General features: G+C 43.7%; 1 protein-coding gene and 1 long non-coding RNA gene across 4 annotated transcripts in view; one reads left to right on the plus strand and one right to left on the minus strand.

The window, feature by feature from the left end:
- Positions 1-6,383: 6,383 nt before the first annotated feature.
- ZNF274 (zinc finger protein 274) overlaps positions 6,384-18,525 on the plus strand; it is a 30,642-nt gene continuing 18,500 nt past the window's right edge. Inside the window, exons 1-4 of one of the 3 annotated variants that reach the window (XM_030297495.1) lie at positions 6,384-6,470; positions 6,957-7,030; positions 7,786-7,912; positions 8,676-8,771. In XM_030297495.1, the coding sequence (XP_030153355.1) occupies positions 6,998-7,030; positions 7,786-7,912; positions 8,676-8,771 (256 nt within the window). In that variant the 5' untranslated portion in view covers positions 6,384-6,470; positions 6,957-6,997. The other 2 variants (XM_030297497.1, XM_030297496.1) reach the window with 2 other exon arrangements.
- Positions 9,883-17,241, minus strand: LOC115502319. The gene is made up of 2 exons (XR_003965049.1): positions 15,218-17,241; positions 9,883-10,562 (listed from the first exon to the last, which is right to left on the minus strand). It is a non-coding gene; the product is annotated as an uncharacterized LOC115502319 (long non-coding RNA).

Raw genomic sequence — 18,525 nt, forward strand, 5'->3', positions numbered from 1 at the left:
TTGAAATGAAGCACACACCTCTACCTAAAAAACTTGTGCCAACTTGCTGAACCATAAAATGAGTCTTCTACCACCACCATAAAAAAGTTCTGTGGCTATAACTGTATGCTATGGATGGCTTTGAAGTCTAAATTTTTTTTTTTAATTTTAAAATATTTATTTATTTTTGAGAGACAGAGCGTGAGCAGGGGAGGGGAAGAGAGAGAGGGAGACACAGAATCTGAAGCAGCTCCAGGCTCTGAGCGGTCAGCGCAGAGCCCGAGGTGGGGCTCAAACCCACAAATGGTGAGATCATGCCCAGAACTGAAGTTGGACGCTTAACTGACTGAGCCACCCAGGCACCCCTGAAGTCTAAATTTATTGACAAAAAAACAAAGAATGTTTTTGAAGTAATAGTTTCTGGGAATATTTCTCCTTGAGAGGAATTTGATTCCATATTGATTGTTCTTATGAAAAACTACAGTCAGTTCCTTCTCCTACATTTTGAGAAAGAAGGAAATACAGAGTAAAGTGTGAGGGCCAGTATTCCAAAAGGCCCTGCTGTAATCCTGTTTACTATTGCATTGAGCCTAGTGATGATTTGGGATTTAACAATTGGCCTTCCCATCCTGCAACATGATAAGCATTTTTATTTATGCAAATTTAATTGTAACTCTTTCCAGAAACTTATCTTCATGTAGGTGGCCTGCATTTCCCAACAAATTAATCCCAGACATTTTATGTTTTTATGATTCTACTGTGACAGAAACCTTTCAATATACTTGTTAGGGTTATAGAGATTTTGTGTGTACGTGTGTGTTGATTTATGTGTCTTTATTTATTACTCTGCCTGGTTTATTGCAATCTCATTGATTTTTTAAATTTTCCAGTTGATTTTTTTTTAGGTGTGCTAACACTATCTGTTGATAAGTGCATCTATTTCCTTTTCCAATAGTTACAGCAGTTAGATCTGTTTCATATCTTATTTGTGGTAACATAAATATCCAGGGATTTTTAATACGTTTTTAATGTTTATTTATTTTTGAGAGAGAGAGAGAGAGAGAGAGAGAGAGAGCAGAGGAGGCAGGGACAGCGGATCCAAAGTGGGCTCGGTGCTGACAGGAGACAGCCTGATGTGGGGCTGAAACTCACGAACTGTGAGATCATGACCTGAGCCAAAGTCAGATGTTCAACTGATTGAGCCACTCAGGTGCCCCATTTTTAATTTAAGCTTCTTAAGAGCTGATATTCTTCTTTCATCTTGGATATATATATCCATTCATGGTTGTTGAACAGAGGAAGAATGGAGAGAGACTCAAGAAGAAAGATTGGAGTTTGTAACGGCCCCTCAGATCAGTTTGATGCTTCAAACATAATACTGGAGGAAAACATTAACTAGAACTATACAATAAACAATATAGCTCTAAGAGAAACATCTAGTGAAATGTCTTTCTGGGGAGGCGGTTGATGTTGCTGAAGCCAAGCAGCTGGGAACGTTATCTTTGATGTTGGGGAGAACAGGCAAAGAATAAATGTTTAGCAGTAATAAATAGATCCAAAGGTGTATTTTCTGGGAAACAGTTATTACTAATAATTTAATAAATTATTACTAATAATTTATAGGTAAAATGCTAATTTATTTCTGCTTCTCCAACTTGAAGTTCTCAAGGTCTGAGGAGTTCTGAGAAGTCTCCTAGAGACCCATGGGTTTTTTTGTTTTGGTTTGGGTGGGTTTTTTTGTTTGTTTTTTTGTTTTTAAGTAGGCTCCATGGCCAACAAGGGGCTTGAACTCTCAACCCTGAGATCAAGAATCACATACTCTGGGGGGCGCCTGGGTGGCGCAGTCGGTTAAGCGTCCGACTTCAGCCAGGTCACGATCTCGCGGTCCGTGAGTTCGAGCCCCGCATCAGGCTCTGGGCTGATGGCTCGGAGCCTGGAGCCTGTTTCCGATTCTGTGTCTCCCTCTCTCTGTGTCCCTACCCCGTTCATGCTCTGTCTCTCTCTGTCCCAAAAATAAATAAAAAAACGTGGAAAAAAAAAAAAAAACACACATACTCTGGGGCGCCTGGGTGGCTCCGTCGGTTAAGCATCCGACTTCGGCTCAGGTCATGATCTAACAGTCTGTGAGTTCAAGCCCCGCGTCAGGCTCTGAGCTGAGCGCTCAGAGCCTGGAGCCTGCTTCGGATTCTGTGTCTCCCTCTTTCTCTGTCCCTCCCCCATTCATGCTCTGTCTCTCTCCTTCTCTCAAAAATAAATAAACGTAAAAAAAAAATAAAATAAAATAAAAGAATCACATACTCTATCACTGAGCCAGCTGAACACACCTATCTGTTTTAAAGACAAAAAGGTTGACCTTTCTTTTCTTACTTTTTTAAATTTTTTTTAAGGTTTGTTTGTTTGTTTATTTATTTATTTATTTATTTATTTATTTATTTATTTACTTTTAAGAGAGAAAGAGAGAGTGGGGGAGGGAAGAGAGAGATTGACAATCTGAAGCAGGCTCTAGGCTCTAAGCTGTCAGCACAGAGCCCAACGCAGGCCCGAACTTGTGAACGGCTAGATCATGATTTGAGTCGAAGTCAGCTGCTTAACCAACAGAGCCACCCAGGTGCCCCGCTTTCCTCCTTTCTGAAATGACTTTTAAATGTGTGTTCCCCCTCACATGAAACAATCTGAGATGCTCTGTACGGTGAAAGAAGAATAGACAATGGTGAGTGGAGATCAAATTAGGTCCATGATTCAGTTTTATGGCACGTTTAAGACTCCATTGAGTGCCACCAGCTGCCATAGTGATTTTGCCAATATACAGTTTTATATCTCTTATTTTTGGTCCTATGTTAAATCAGTAGTGGAATATTAAAGAAAGTATATAGAAGAATGTTAATATATTGCAACAATTTAGTATCTCAATAAACATGTCTTTGACTATATGGAGTATATTGAGAGGAAAAGTACAAATTAAGCTTTGCAATTGAATGGGGGCACCTGGGTGGCTCAGGTCATGATCTCGCAGTCCATGGGTTCGAGCCCCATGTTGGGCTTTGTGCTGACAGCTTGGAGCCTGGATCATTCTTTGGATTCTGTGTCTCCCTCTCTGTCCCTCCCCCACTCGTTCTCTCTCTCTCTCAAAAATAAACATTAAAAAAAATTTAACTTTGCAATTGAATGAAACAAGTATTGCTAATCTAGCCATTTTTACGTATGATCCACAATGCCTTTTCTGCAACTCTAAATTCCAAAAGCTTTTGTAATGAAGTTTCTTCCTCTATTATGTATCTGCCAAATTTACCAGAAATAACAAGGCTATTTACACATTTTCTCCAACCTAATGTGACTCTTCATGTATTCTGCTCCTGCTCAAGATGTTACATAGTATGTGATATACGTACCTTACTATCCTGTTAAGATCCAAACACTTGTGAATTCCAAAACAGTTCTGGCCCTGAAGGTTTTGAATAAGGGATTGGGGCCCTGTATGAAAACAGGATACATGACATTTTTTATATTTTACTTGCGTAATAGTTATTATTTGTTCATAAATGCTTTAACACGATCAATCACAGTAAACTAAGTAGCATGCTTAATTTGCTAAGTGGGAAAAAGAACACAGAATTTATTGTTAAAAGTTATATTTATTTATTTTTTTAAAATGTTTTTTATTTATTTATTTATTTTTGAGATAGAGCATGAGCAGGGAAGGGGCAGAGAGAGAGGGAGACACAGAATCTGAAGCAGGCTCCAGGCTCCGAGCTGTCAGCACAGAGCCCGACGCGGGGCTCGAACTCACACACTGAGAGATCATGACCTGAGCCAAAGTCGGATGCTCAACCGACTGAGCCACCCAGGCGCCCCAAGTTATATTTATTTTTTAATGTTTATTTATTGTTGAGAGAGAGAGAGGACAAGCAGGGGAGGGGCCAAGAGAGGGGGACAGAGGATCTGAAGTGGGTTCTGCACTGAGGCCAGTGAGCCCCATGTGGGGCTTGATGTGGGGCTTACCACCTAAGCTGAAGTCAGATGCTCAACTGACTGAACCACCCAGGTGCCCCATTAAAAGTTGTATTTAAAGTGGCTTTCATGAATAAGTCTCCAATAATATATTTATTGAAAATCACCTTTTAACTGAAAATCATGTTTTTATCCCATACCATATAAACAGAAATTGACAGAACTTCCAAGGGGACTTGCTTCCTTAAGATGTTAAGGTCCTTCATCAAACTGGATGATGAACCATGACAAGCATCCCCAGTCACATCCAACACGAAGCGAAAATAACATGACTAATTAATGTGGCTCTGTCACACTACCTAGGGCTATAACATAGATTTTTTTTTTAAGTCAAAATATGGAAAAGGAAGAAGCCAAATTACTTACAGAATGGAGATTGTATTTTCTCTACAATAGCCACAAGAAAATCCAAGGAAACACTCTTAGTATAAAAGACTTCTTCTCAGTTTCTGAGTAAGTACTAATCAAAATCAAGACCGTCTTATTGCAACAAATATGATGAACAATGTGCAGCTGGCAGGTAGATGCTCTCCACAGTAACAATAAAAATTAACAACTCCTGGGCGCACCTGAGTGGCTCAGTCCATTAAGCATTCAACTCGATTTCAGCTCAGGTCATGATCCCAGGATTGTGTAATCGAGCTCTGTGATGGGCTCTGCACACATTGTGGAGCCTGCTTAAGATATTTCTCTCTCTTTCTCTCTCTCTCAACAAATAAATAAATAACAACGCCTGGAACAAGTTTGGCAGGCTGTGGACAGGATGACCCAAAGGGAGGCATAGGGTTGCTAAAACCTGCTGGGAAATTCCAAGAGGAGAATCCACCAAGTCTGGGGCCCAAGAATATTAGGAGAGCCCCGAGAACATCAAAGCCTGGACCCTGAAGAAGTCAAGACCACAGTAGGCCCTGGGACCTGACCAAGATGAGAAAACACCAGATACTGGACTCTGAGGAAGATAAGAGACTACTTAGTCCTTGGCCCCCAGGGAAGACGAGCACACACCAGATCATGGGCAGAAACAAGTCTTCTTTCATTTCCTAGACAGGGGCACCATGGCTCCCAGAAGAGGACACTGCGCAGAGGATCCTACCCATCCCACTCCTCCTCCCTGACCAAGATTCTTTGCTTACCCAAACTTTAGTCGGATTCCCCTGAACCCTCTCCCCAACAACCTTCCATGTACTTCCTTGTAGAATCCAGTTTTAGCAAGAATCCTGTCAGTTTAATAAGAATTCTCTACCCTTGAAAACTGATCAAACTTCATCCCCACGACTGCCCCCAGGTGGTATCAGATCACCTAGGCCTGCCTTCAGCAATAATCTTATTAGGTTGGTACAGCCAAAAGCCGCCGGACTGTGTATTTATCAGCTAACACCCCCAACTCCAACTTGTTTAGTTATAAATCCCCACTTGATCTGCTGGTATTCAGAATTGACCCCAAGTCTATACTGGAGTGTGTCTTCCCCTGTAGCTACATTATGGTGAATAAAATTTATTTCCACCGTTTTAGCTTATGTCTAGCTCTGGTTTTCTTTGACAACCTACCCCCACACCCGTTCCTAGGGTACAGTTAACCCTGCCTTTCTACACACAACTTGAGTGGACATTTAAGCCTGACCCTTCTCCCCTGCCTACAACTGGAGGACACAGAGCCGCACCACCAGCACCTTCGGGGCAGGCCCGCCCTCCTTTCCTCTCAGGACCCAGGCGGTCTCCAGCACATTTCCGGCCCTCCCTCCCCCTCCTAACTTCTTCCTCCCCCTCCTGCCCTTCTTCCTCCCCTTATACGAGGAACGGCATTTAGCACCGCCCCCACTCACTTCCGTCCTTCCTACAACAGCCTCCTCCCGGTATTTGGGTGGACTTTAGCTCCTCCCCCCTCCTACCCGCTCTCCGCCCGCTCCTCCTCCTCTCCCCGAGCTTGGCTGGACGTTAGCTCCGCCCTCTGTACGCTTCCCTCCCACGCGGTTCCTGCCCTTCCTTCCTTCACGTTGGGTAGGAATAGCAGCCCCAACCCTCTACGCTTCAGGCCCTGCCCGCTCTTCCTCCTCCGCCAAGGAATGTAGTAATCCTTCCCGCCATTCCTCCACCCAACTTTAATCTACTTCCGGCCCACCCCCTCTGCTCTCCGTCCCTTCCCCAACTTCCGGTCCTTCCCACGAGTGGTCGCCCTCGTGGCGGAGCACGACTGTTCTGGCCTGCGCCGCTGCTTGGTAAAGTGTTGAGGCCCCGCGGCCTGGCGTACCCGACTCAAGCCCCCCCGCCTCCCGACCCAGCTGGACCACCAAGGGTCGCTGGCGAGTGCCCTCTTCCGGCCCGCCCAGGCTTCGCTTGCCATCCGAGATGGCCGGCCAACATGGCCGCCGCCTGGGAGAGGTCGGGCGGGCACGCCGCAGGGGTGGCTGGGAGTTGTAGTCCGGCCCTGCGCGCTGACGCATTTCGCCGCGGGCCGACGGTCGCCATTGTGCGCCGCGCACTGGGTGAGTGTGGCGCGAAATCCGCTCCCGTCGGGCGCTGTGCGGAGACATCCCGGGGCCACTCTTCGGGGTGTGCGGCCTCAGTCCCTTCCCCGCCAACCTCTGGAGTCCAAGGCCGGTCTTGCCTGCCGTCTTCCTGCTGCGGGGCCGGAAGGGGCGGTGTGGTCGGGAACCCGGGGCCCAAAGGGAAGACAACTCCCTCCAGGCGTGGGGCTTAAGGTGGGCCGACCCGTTCTGGGCGCGTGCGGACTAGGGAAGGGTGTAACTTCCTCTGGGTGAGAAAGGTATGAGGACGATCTCCTCTTGACCAGGGGGAAACCGGCCCTCCAGGCGTCGGGGAGAAGGTGGAGACGACCCCTTCAGCGCGTTTTTCTAGGTGGCGGGTGGACCTGTTATTTCACATTGATGATGCCGGTTCTGGGCTAAGTAGGGGGCTCCCTTCCGCATAGACCTAACACCCCTTCCACCTCCCAAATTCGACCTTCTCAGGACTGCCCACTCCCACGAGGTACGTCGAGGAGAAGGAAGGTATGGCCTCCGGGCTTCCGACGGCCTGGTTTCGTGTGAGTAGAGGCTTCTTTGAGTTTCTGAGTCTACCCCGGGATCGGGGGGTGGGGGGGGCAGGGTGGTAGTGAGATGCCACCTTCCCTTGAGATGCCTTCAGGCTCCAGAGCATCTTCGGGAGGATTGAGAGACTAGCTGGGCATGACAGACTTTGCTGAATGGAGGAACCGCTGGTTGTTTAGCTTTCCAAGGGAATGGTTAGAGTACAGGTCAGGTTCTGGGGGACTCTAGTTTATTCTCTGTATCGAGGATAGGTATTGACAGGTTTAAGTAGGGATTAGGTTCATATTTACATTTCAGTAGCCATTTTGGCATCAAAGCTGGAGGGGATGAGAGCTCTATCACTAGGAAAAAAACGATAGAGGAGGATGGATCCTTGACCAGTGAAGGAAGTAGAAGCAGCCTAGGCGATGGACGGGAGCTGAAGGCTTGGGTGTGATGATTCAGCTCGCAGAATTCCCTAATGAGACGCATAGACGCTAATACTAGTACTAGAATGTCCAAGTTAATAAAAAATGGGAGATCTTCAGCGAATAAAGAACTCTCTCTGGCTTCACATGTCCTCCCTGCTGTGACCTGAATAGGGTCAAGCTTGGGTTTGCTCAATTTCAGACAAACGCAGAAACACACGAGACGTCGGGAATGCTTTCAGGTCATCTTGTAGACTGTGCCCTCATGTGCTGGGTCAGCCTTTCCCTTCCTGTCAGCGTGGGTGATGACAGACCCTGGCTGAACAGAAACCTGTGGGTTTTAGGAACCAGTGACCTTTGAAGATGTGACCTTGGGTTTTACTTCAGACGAATGGGGACTGCTGGACCTCGAAAAGAAGTCCCTGTACAGGGAGGTGATGTTGGAGAACTACAGGAACCTGGTCTCAGTGGGTAAGGATGGCCTCCATGTCAATAAAGATCTGCGCTTTGCAGCACGAATGTGGTGCCTCTGAAGTGTGTGTCTGCTTTGGCTCAGGCTGCAGGGATCAGAGTGCAATTGTCAAGGTCCTGGAGTCTGAGGGAGAGGGCTTTACTTTGTACCTGTAGGGAAAGGGCATCTTCACATGACTTCTAAAGCTGCCTAGTCCATCCCTCAGAGGCCTTGAGTTGCTAGGGAGGTAGGTCTATCAGGAATGTTTCCAGCTACAGTAGTAGATGTTCATTTTTGTAACAATTCCGGAGGACGTGGGGTCAGTGTCCCAACAGATCAGAAGTATCATTGAAGACTGATCCCTTCCATTTCCCTGTGCTTAGTGTGAACTTTTCCACGCTTATGTTAGTGTCTGCATGGCTGAGGCGCCCAACATCATATCCATGTTCAGGGCAGAAAGAAGGCGAAGGGGCAGTCCTGGCTAGTTCTCTTCTCACACCTGCCATTATTTAGCAAGAGAAAAAAAAGGCCCTAACGTCTCCAGCTGACAGATTTCCCTTTGTGTCTTGCTGGCCAGAACTGGGGTCCCACTGCCACTTTTATTGGCAAGGGAGTCCAGGAAGGCAAGTAACTGACAAAGGGGATGGATTGCATTATCATCACTGCTGTAGACCAGAAGTCATGCCCTTGCAGGGAAGAATTCAGGGACAGCATGTGCCACAGGAGGAATGCATTTTCTCCTGAACACAGACCCCCAAGCCCTGTCTCTTTTCCCTTGGGCAGAACATCAGCTTTCCAAGCCAGATGTGGTATCTCAGTTAGAGGAGGAGGAAGCGCTCTGGTCGGTGGAGAGAGGAATTCCTCAAGACACCTTTTCAGGTGAGACCCAGGCCCATGGGAGTCCTGGCAGGGAATGGGCTGGTTAGCCAGGGACTGGTGTCTTAGAAAACAAGGTGACAGGGGAAACCCCCAGATGGGGTGCTGTGATGACTAGCTCAGACATGCAGCATCAGACTGTTTCTTCCTCTGGTCTGAGTCAGGGGCATACTACTTGGTTTAATGAGAATTTGTTACCAGTGGCCAGTTGACTGTTAGGGGCTCCTCTGCTCTACTACTCTTCCTTCATGTGATCACCAGTAACTGGTGCATCTGGCCAGACTTTTTTTTATAGATGTTTTCATGTGTGTATATGAATATGTTTATGACTTGGGGGTGTTCTACTGGATACAAACAGGCCTGTTGTATCCATTTTAACCGATGCTATGTAGTCCACATTTGATGTTTCCTCTTGATAGTCTTTCAGGTTGTTGCAAAAAACATTATTGCATATTTTTTGTTGTTGCATATTCGAGTTGGGGTGTTTTTTGTTTTTGTTTTTGCAGGTAGGATTTCTTAAAATAGAATTTTAGAATCAACCAAGATAGAAGCTAAAAATCTGGTAGCAACAGATTGCTCTCTAAAAAATACATATAGCTGCTCAATTACATGAAAGCTTTTTCCCCTTCATTGCCAGTGATTTTTAATGATCTTTTTAAGGTTGGCAGATCTGATACTATGTTTAGTTTGTTGACATTTCCCTCATGAAGCTTACATATATTTTTATGTTTATGGACCATTTGTACTTTGGTGAGTTTATATACTTTCCCTTTTTTTTTTTTTCTTCTTTCTGGGAACTCTGTATTAATTATGGGTATTGATACTACAAATATCCCAGACCAACATTTATTTATCTTCTACCTTTAATTTTTTTTAATGTTTATTTATTTTTGAGAGAGCACAAGTGGAGGAGGGGCAGAGAGAGAGGCAGACACAGAATCCAAAGCAGGTTCCAGGCTCTGAGCTGTCAGCACGGAGATCAATGTGGGGCTTGAACTCACGAACCGTGAGATCATGACCTGAGCTGAAGTCGGATGCCTAACCGACTGAGCCACCCAGGCGCCCCCATTTATCTTCTACCTTTAAATTTAGTTTTCATAAAGAAGTTATATAATTTAGGTATTTTTCCTTTCAGATCTGTTTTTATTCCTATCCCATTCATAGATAGGCAGATTTCATAAATACTTTCTTGTATTTCAGGGTTTTTTGTTTGTTTGTTTTTGTCTGATTGTTGCACTTATCTGGAGTTTCTTTGTGTATATGGTATGGAGCATATGTTCTTTCAACAAATTTTGACTAGATTCTTCTGCTTATTGGAAACACCGTCCTTATTACAGACTAAATTTCCGTGGTACTTATTGGGCATAGGCTTTGGTCTTGGTCCCTTCTGCTTCGTTGATCTTAGTCTGAGTACACATACTGCTGTACATATGGTAGTTTTATAACTTGGATAAATGATAGTTCTCTCATTATTTCTAAAAAAACCGAAAAAAAACAAACAAAAAAAACAAACTATGAACTATTTTCACCCACCTGGTTTGCAAGATGAGTGCTTGACATCAGTTTGTCAGGGGTTCATTAAGAAAATCCTGTTAGCATGATTGCATTTAGAATTCCTTGATGCAGAATTGGTCTAGTCGAGTTTTGGCGCAAGTGTACAAAGAGGGATCTCGCTTCACTGTGCTATGTCAGGCCTTCTGAGTGCTGTTGGGCTTTCACTGTAGTGGCTGCTGTTAATCTGCTCAGGTTAATCCTCTGCAGTCTTGCGTAGTTGGTCCAGATGAACCTGTCATGCTGTTAAGTTCTCTTATTAGTTATAACAGTCTTACTAGAGCCTCAATTTTCTCAGTACAGTCATTTTACCAGCAAGTATAAAGGAGGAGGCAATCGTATTAGTATTGTTTTACTCTTGCCCAGTTACATAATGATCTTTGTCACAGCTGGTACTTCCAAAACACTGAAGTTGAGAGTGTGAAGAGTGAGTGACCTAAATGGGAAAGTTTCTGGGTCTTGACAAGCATGATGCCGGACTCTGCTTTGATTCAAGTCAGTTTTATCTGGACAAAGCAATAGTCATCTAGCCCTTTCTAATAAATGAAAATCAGTAATAGCCCGTTTTCCCTAATAGTCATGCCAAGGTGATCATAGTGATTTTCTCCTTTGAACAGTTAACACAGTGACATAATAAATGTAGAAGTGCCCTTGTAAGAGCTGCTGGCATCCACAGACAGATCCATATTCATAAATTAGGTTCAGGAGGTGGGTGGATTTCTTTTTTGTGTTTATTATCTTTTAAAAAAAATTTTTTTTTTTTAACGTTTATTTATTTTTGAGACAGAGAGAGACAGAGCATGAACGGGGGAGAGTCAGAGAGAGGGAGACACAGAATCTGAAACAGGCTCCAGGCTCTGAGCCGTCAGCACAGAGCCCAACGTGGGGCTCGAACTCACGGACCGTGAGATCATGACCTGAGCCGAAGTCGGCTGCTTAACCGACTGAGCCACCCAAGCGCCCCGATTATCTTTATCAGCTTTGTAAAGAAAACTTTGGGGGCGCCTGGGTGGCGCAGTCGGTTGAGGGTCCGACTTCAGCCAGGTCACGATCTCGCGGTCCGGGAGTTCGAGCCCCGCGTCGGGCTCTGGGCTGATGGCTCAGAGCCTGGAGCCTGTTTCCGATTCTGTGTCTCCCTCTCTCTCTGCCCCTCCCCCGTTCATGCTCTGTCTCTCTCTGTCTCAAAAATAAATAAACGTTGAAAAAAAAATTAAAAAAAAAAAAGAAAACTTTGGATGCTCTCTTCTTCCCTTTGTTTTCTGTGTTCTAATGCAAATGACATTGGAACTACCTGCTTCTGGTAGTATTCAGTTATGAAATCTGCACCTGATCCCCATCTTTGGTGATGTCCTTCTGTTTGCCACAACATAGACTGCCATCTCTATGAATCTCTGAGCCCTTTTTCTGAACTCAGTTTGATGGCTCAGTATTAGTGGTTTTTCTTTTCCATAGAGTCATTCTTTTCATCCTCTTCATTGAAAACCTCTCTAACATCCATTAGCACAGGTCACTAAATTATATGTCACCTGGAAGGTCCCCAGCAACACAAGCACTTTGTATCCACCCATCATGGTGTCTTTTCCCCCTGGCTGTTCCCTGTGATCTAGCCTCCCAAAGTCCCTTCCTGTCTTGTGGCTCTGATTGTGGCAGGTCTGTGTCTCATCCTCCCTGAAGCTCAAATCCCGTGTCCTGTGTTGGCAGACCTTCCAGCCTTGTACTTCTGGATGATCCAGTAGTTTCCTGAATCTAGTTGCCATGAGGGATTTGGGGCACCTGTGGTTCTGTACGTCTCAGGGAGAGTTGGCTTGACAGGTGCCAGGAGATTCTGAGGTGATAACCCAGAGTGAGAGACCACATCCAGAGAGGCTTATAAGGACATTTTATTACAGACTAGGCCTCAGGTGCCTGACTCCTCTCTGCTCTGTCACAATGAGTCCTTTACGTGTTGTTTTCCCTCCGCTGCCTCCCCTTTTACACCTCACAAATACTTGTGGAACTCCTCTTGTGTTCCATATAGTATACTAAACACTTTGGTAGTAAACCAAAGACCTAAAGTAATCCCTGATACTGTGGACTTTGTAGTCTAATAGATTATGACCTCTACAAACACGTTCCCCAGATATAACTCTGTAAAGATGAGTAGTGGTTAAATACTGAGAAGGGAAAGAGTGTAAAGTGGGGGCAATGAATAATTACACTAGAGGAGGTATTTTGAGGGGCACTGCAGGGGTGAGCTTTAAGCCAATCCCCAAAGTGAAAGAATTCTACACACCTATAAGAGTGGTGGTGAAGAGAGCTTCCAAGCACAGAAACAGCATTTGGGGTGACCATGAAAATGGAACAAGCTTGGCACATTCAGGGAACATGGAGTCACCCAGTGGGCTGGTAGGAGGTAACTGAGGTATACTGACAGGCAGGTTAGGTTTGGCAGAACACACAGGGCCTTCACTGTGAAGGTAGTTTGGTTTTTATCAGGCAGATGTGTGGTACAGCTTTTCAAGCTCACTGCAGGTGCTTAGGAAAAAAGAACTTAATAGGATGCAGATGGAAGTAAGGCAGGTTACCGTGGTAGTACTACCTAAGGAAGAAGTGAGGTCACCTGGCCTGAGAGTAGCAGAGGGTTTGGGGAGAAGCTGGCATCGGCTTCTCCCCATTCATAGTGGATTCACTGGGGCCAGGTGAGTAATGGCCAAAGGAAAGGAAGCTGCCAAGAATCTCTCGTAGGTGAAGGCTTCAGGGATTTCCTGTGAGTATTCTTTGTAATGTATGCATTTACCATATATGTTCTTTTTCTGTATATCAACATCCAACTTTAAAAGAAGAAAAAAGAAAAATTACTACTCCTGAATTTTTGGTTTTAATCAATACGAGGAAATCTGGCAAAGGCAAAAACTTTTGAAGGGTAGAAATAGAGGTTTTGGTTTTACTTTTGTAATGTTTATTTCTGAGAGAGAGCGAGTGAGCACATGCACACAAACAGGGGAGGGGCAGAGAGAGGGAGGAACAGAGGATCCAAAGCAGGCTTTGCTGACAGCAGAGAGCCCCATAAGAGGCTTGAACTCACGAATTGCAAGATCATGACCTGAACCGAAGTCAGACCTTAACCAACTGAGCCACCCAGACACCCCTGGTTTTACTTTTTATGTTGAAATAATTTTTTAGACAGTTCACATAGAACTCCCTAATAGCTTTCACCTAGATTCAAGAGTTTGTGGAATTGTCACATGTCTTGACTGGTTCTGTTAAATAAGTATGAATGAGAAGGGACTGAGAGACATCCAAGTACAGGTTTGTGAAGCCAGCTGAGTGCACCTCTCTGGACTCGAGAAGGAGGTCCCAGCAGTGCATAAAGACTTGGGAATCCTAGATGTTTGGAATAGCGTGTTCTATTTACCATCGGATGAGACAACCATCTCTAGCAGTGGTCTGTCTCCCATCACTAGTGTAGCTGTGCCTTTCCCTAACTCAAGGGACTGAGTTTAAGTCGAAAGCTCAGCCTTTCTGAGGCAACTCATTTTGTATGGCTATCCAGCTGTCCCTGATAGCAAAAATGGCAGCACAGACATTGGTGGAAGCAGAAGGGAAACTTAGTAATAAGTGCTTAAGACAGAGGGCATTGGTTTTTAATGTTTTTTTGTTTTAAATTAAAAAAAAAAAATTTTTTTTTATTTTTGAGACAGAGAGAGATGGAGCATGAGCAGGGGAGGGGCAGAGAGAGGGCGAGACACAGAATCTGAAGCAGGCTCCAGACTCTGAGCTGTCAGCACAGAGCCCAACGTGGGGCTCGAACTCACGAACCACCAGATCATGACCTGAGCTGAAGTCGGATGCTCAACCCATTGAGCCACCCAGGCACCCCAGGGCATTTGTTTTTAAGAAGGCACTGATTTGGGAAGATACTGTGAAGATCAGGAATATGGACGATATTTGATGGCACTCAAACCTTTAGCCACTGCTCAGTGTCCTTTCAAGGAAGTATTGCCATTCTGTGTAGTTTGGTTAGAAAACTTGAGATCTGGGCACCTGGGTGGCTCAGTAGGTTAAACATCTGACTTTGGTTCAGGTCATGATCTCGCAGTTTGTGAGTTCGAGCCCCAGGTTGGGCTCTGTGCTAACAGCTCAGAGCCTATGGCCAGCTTCGGATTCTGTGTCTCCCCCTCTCTGCCCCTCCCATGCTCATGCTCTGTGTCTCTCTGTCCTCAATAATAAATAAACATTAAAAAAAAATTGGAAAAAAAAAAAACTTGAGATATAATCTAGATTTAATCATTGATAAGCAATAGGGTGAAGACACTATATTGAAGATCGTGATTATAGGAAAGCCTGCAAGACATTTAACTTTTTTGACTTGACAAGTAATGAAGCAGGAGAGATGAGCCATACAAATATGAATGTAGCAATACTCAAATCAGTGCAAACTTTAGTAGAAAAAAATAACATCTACAAGAAGATTGTTTTTTGGAAGGAAGAGAAGAAAATCCTCTTCTAGATTTCATTCATCCCTTGTGTAGTCTGAGAGGATTCATATGGGCTATAAAGCAGACACAGGGGATGTAGAAAATCAGTTGTTTTATACAAAGGATAATCCATTCAAGAACAAGACTGAAAAAATGTGTTTAATGTGAGAAGGCCTGTTTTCATTCAGCCTTTAACTAAGGCTCACATGGGAGGAGACTAACATGCAAAGACCTTGAATGGAGGAACTCATGTGCATGAATTTTTTGACATGAGAACTCAAACAGGGTAGAAACCCCAGGAATATGATCCTAGCAGGAAAGGCTTCTGGCCTGATTCACTGTGACTTGAGAAAACTCATATTGGACCCCCCCCCCCCCCCCCCGCCAAAAAAAAAACCCAGTTGTAATGAATTTGGGAAAGTTCTTAGATCAAATAATTACCTATGAGAACTCCAAAGCCAAGGGACTATGACCGTGTGAAAAGGTTTCTTTCAAGCACAGCTCTCTTACTCAGGATCATGAGAATGTAATCGGGTCTTAGGAAGGCTTCAGGAGTCACAGAACCCACTGGCAAGAAGCCCTTCAGTAGGAGTCCTCATTGTATTCAACATCAGAGGACTCCTATGAGAGCAGATCCTCAATGTAATCCGTGCAGGCAAATCATTAGCCTTAGCTCCCACCTTATTTGACAGAACGACAAAACAGAAAACTTACACTGGAGAGAACCACACTGAATAATAAAAATGAAATGTCTCATCCTATTTTTATACCAGATAAGTCATACAGAAGGCAAGTTCTAAATAAAATTTTGATCACATATGTATACAAATACAGAAAAAGAGGTCTTTTCCAACTTGTTCTGTCATCTGACTGAACACCTAGAACAAATATTAAACAAGAGAGCAGGTGTCTTTATTTCAGTTTCCCATATATATCCCCAGTTGCTAAGACAATGACTCCATCTCTAGCTCAGGAAACTGTTGAGTGAATAAATGATTGAAGAAATTGTAAAAAAAACAAGAGGATGTCTTCAAAGAGGAGACTATGAAGACAAGGCCAGGCTTTGAGACAAGAGGGTAGGTAAGGGATGATGAGGGGCAATCTTGAGATATATAGTGCTATTAAGAACTCTGAAAGGCTCACATCCTAGGGAGTGAGTCAAGAATTTAGAATCTTGAGTGACTATCAAAACATTTTGGCAGGAATCCAGCCTAGCAGAGTGTGGTAACACTGTGTAAACCTTTATTCAAGAATACATTCTGTGACCCTCCACGTATTTGCTCATTAGGACCCATGTAATCTTGATCCTTCTATCTGGAAACCGTTCTGCCTGGTGTCCAAATATAATACCTAGGGTAATTTCAAGACCTGAAAATGCCCTCACTATTAATTAAATAAGGAAAACAAATGAACTACACATTTGACTCAAAGTCCTAAGGAAACAGAAAAGATAAATACAACACAAATAAATGAATCAAATGGAGAAGAAAAAAAGAACCCAAGAACTAATTTTCTGGAAAGACAAAAATTCAAAACCAACTTTGATTAAACAGAATAAATCAAAGGCAAGCTAAAAACTTATACAGGGAAATAACACTACACACATATTCAGCAACACATGTAATTTTCATTATAGAACTTTGTACAACAGTAACAATGCATGAGCCAGCTCCATGTACTGATATGAAAGTCTCCAAGATACGTGTATTTCTTAAATATGTATCTTTAACACGTATAAAGATAAGCAGATACACATAATATCATTTTTAAAAAAATATACATACAAGTTCAAATATGTGTGTCAGGTGGTAATCACTGAATGTAGATACTGACAGGCTGTGACAGCCTCCTGAGAAGGAAACTGCTACCTCCTTCCTGCTGTGTTACCAGTTCCTGACACAGCCTAGATGCCCAGAAATTAACAAACAACAAAATGGAAAGATTTCGGGAAAAGTGGAAGGTTGTCAAAATTGGTCCTAGGAAAAATGTTAAAATAATTTATAAAAATTTTTCAGAACAAAGTGGCCAGCTACTTATTATTACTGACCTGGGCAGTGAGTATCTTCCAACTTCCTGTTAAAAGGCCATTTCGATGGAACACGAGCAGTTCAATTACCGGACAAGGCTGGAATGTTGACAGATTCTGCAAGGTATACATAGCATTTTTGTCACTAAAGCACAAAATGAGAAAAATATTAAAAAGGAAACATTGATAGCTCATGACAATTAACCACCTTAAACTAATCCTTTGAAATAGTTAAAATAAGAGTTCATCAATGTGACAAATAACAATAGAGATGAATAGCCTTGGCTTACACAAGGAATACCCAATTTAACACAAAGATATTAATAGGTTTTTGAAATGGGATCTAAGAATGAATTAAATGATTAGGAATTGGTTTTTTTTTGTTGTTTTGTTTTGGGTTTATTTTGAGGAGGGGAGTGGCAGAGAGAGGCAGAGAAAGAATCCCAAGCAGGCTCCGCCCTTGAACCCATGAACCGTGAGCTGAAATCAAGAGTCAAACGTTTACCTGACTGAGATACCCAGGCACCCCGAAATGATTAGGAATTGTTAAGGAATAAATTATTAAGGCATTTCTAGTTGAAACAAAATTTAAGTTAGTGGGATATAAAATAAGTAGAAGCAATAACTTCTTTTGAGGGCTTATAAAAATTTTAAGTTTATGCATTCCCTTTCTTGACTTAAGTCCTTCCATCATTCCAGCCTCTAGAGAAGTGTTGGAGCCATTATACATTGGAAGGAGAAATGCAAGTCTCTGACCTAGCTGGTTGGGAAAGAAGCAGGAGTATAAACCAGGTGTCCTCTTACCCGGTGGCCTGCACTCCCAGCTACTGCTCAGGCTCCCAAGTGGAAGGGAACTTTGTAACAATAGCAATCCTCCCATGATAGTTTAAAGGTGGGACACAATTAAAATGCCAGTGAAATTTCCTGTAAATGACAGAAATACAGGAAAATCCAGAGAGCTAAAAAACTCAAAAGGCACTTTTTAAGGCTATGTCGAGCCAGTATTTCTTGAGCGCCTGCAAAAATGCCACGAACTGTTACAGGGATGGGTCACAGTATTGAACATGGTGGTAAGGCCCCTGTCTTATGAATGGGCCTACATTCATTTCAGAGCAGCCACTAACACGTGACTGATTAAGCTTAAACAGACTAAAATGAACTTAACTAGTTTAGTTCCTTAGTCACGGCCATCTTTCAGATGGTCATTGGTCAGCTGCAGCTAATGGCTACTATGTTGGACAGTGTAGATCTACATTTCCTTAAAGAGAGCTCCATTGGGCAGTGCTGCTGTAGAAAAGGTAGAAAGGTGATAATTAACGAAACATATTTTGAGATAGCAGTCAGTGCTGTGAAGAAAAATGAAACAATGGAATATGCTAGCGGGAGGAGGCGTGGGTGGGCAATACTAGTTGAGAACTGCTCAGGAAGACAGTTCTGAGGAGAGGACACAGAAGCTAAGAGCTGGATGAGGAAGGGGTATCAGGTGAAGATTTGGGAAAGACTAACAGGCAGGGGTATGGCACACTCTGGCATGTATGAGGAAAATTAAGATAGTGGCTATGGGAAGCATAGCCTTTGGTGTAAAGGGCATAAAAGAACAGGGCTTGGATCCCAGCTGTACGTTCCCCAGTGTGGCTTTGGACAGGGCTCTTAGAGTCTCCCAGTATGGACTTCCTTTGTATAAGAATAGATGCTATTGCTTACTGGGACTATGGTGTGTAAA

This window comes from Lynx canadensis, chromosome E2, assembly GCF_007474595.2.
Source record: "Lynx canadensis isolate LIC74 chromosome E2, mLynCan4.pri.v2, whole genome shotgun sequence".
NCBI classification, from domain to species: domain Eukaryota; kingdom Metazoa; phylum Chordata; class Mammalia; order Carnivora; family Felidae; genus Lynx; species Lynx canadensis.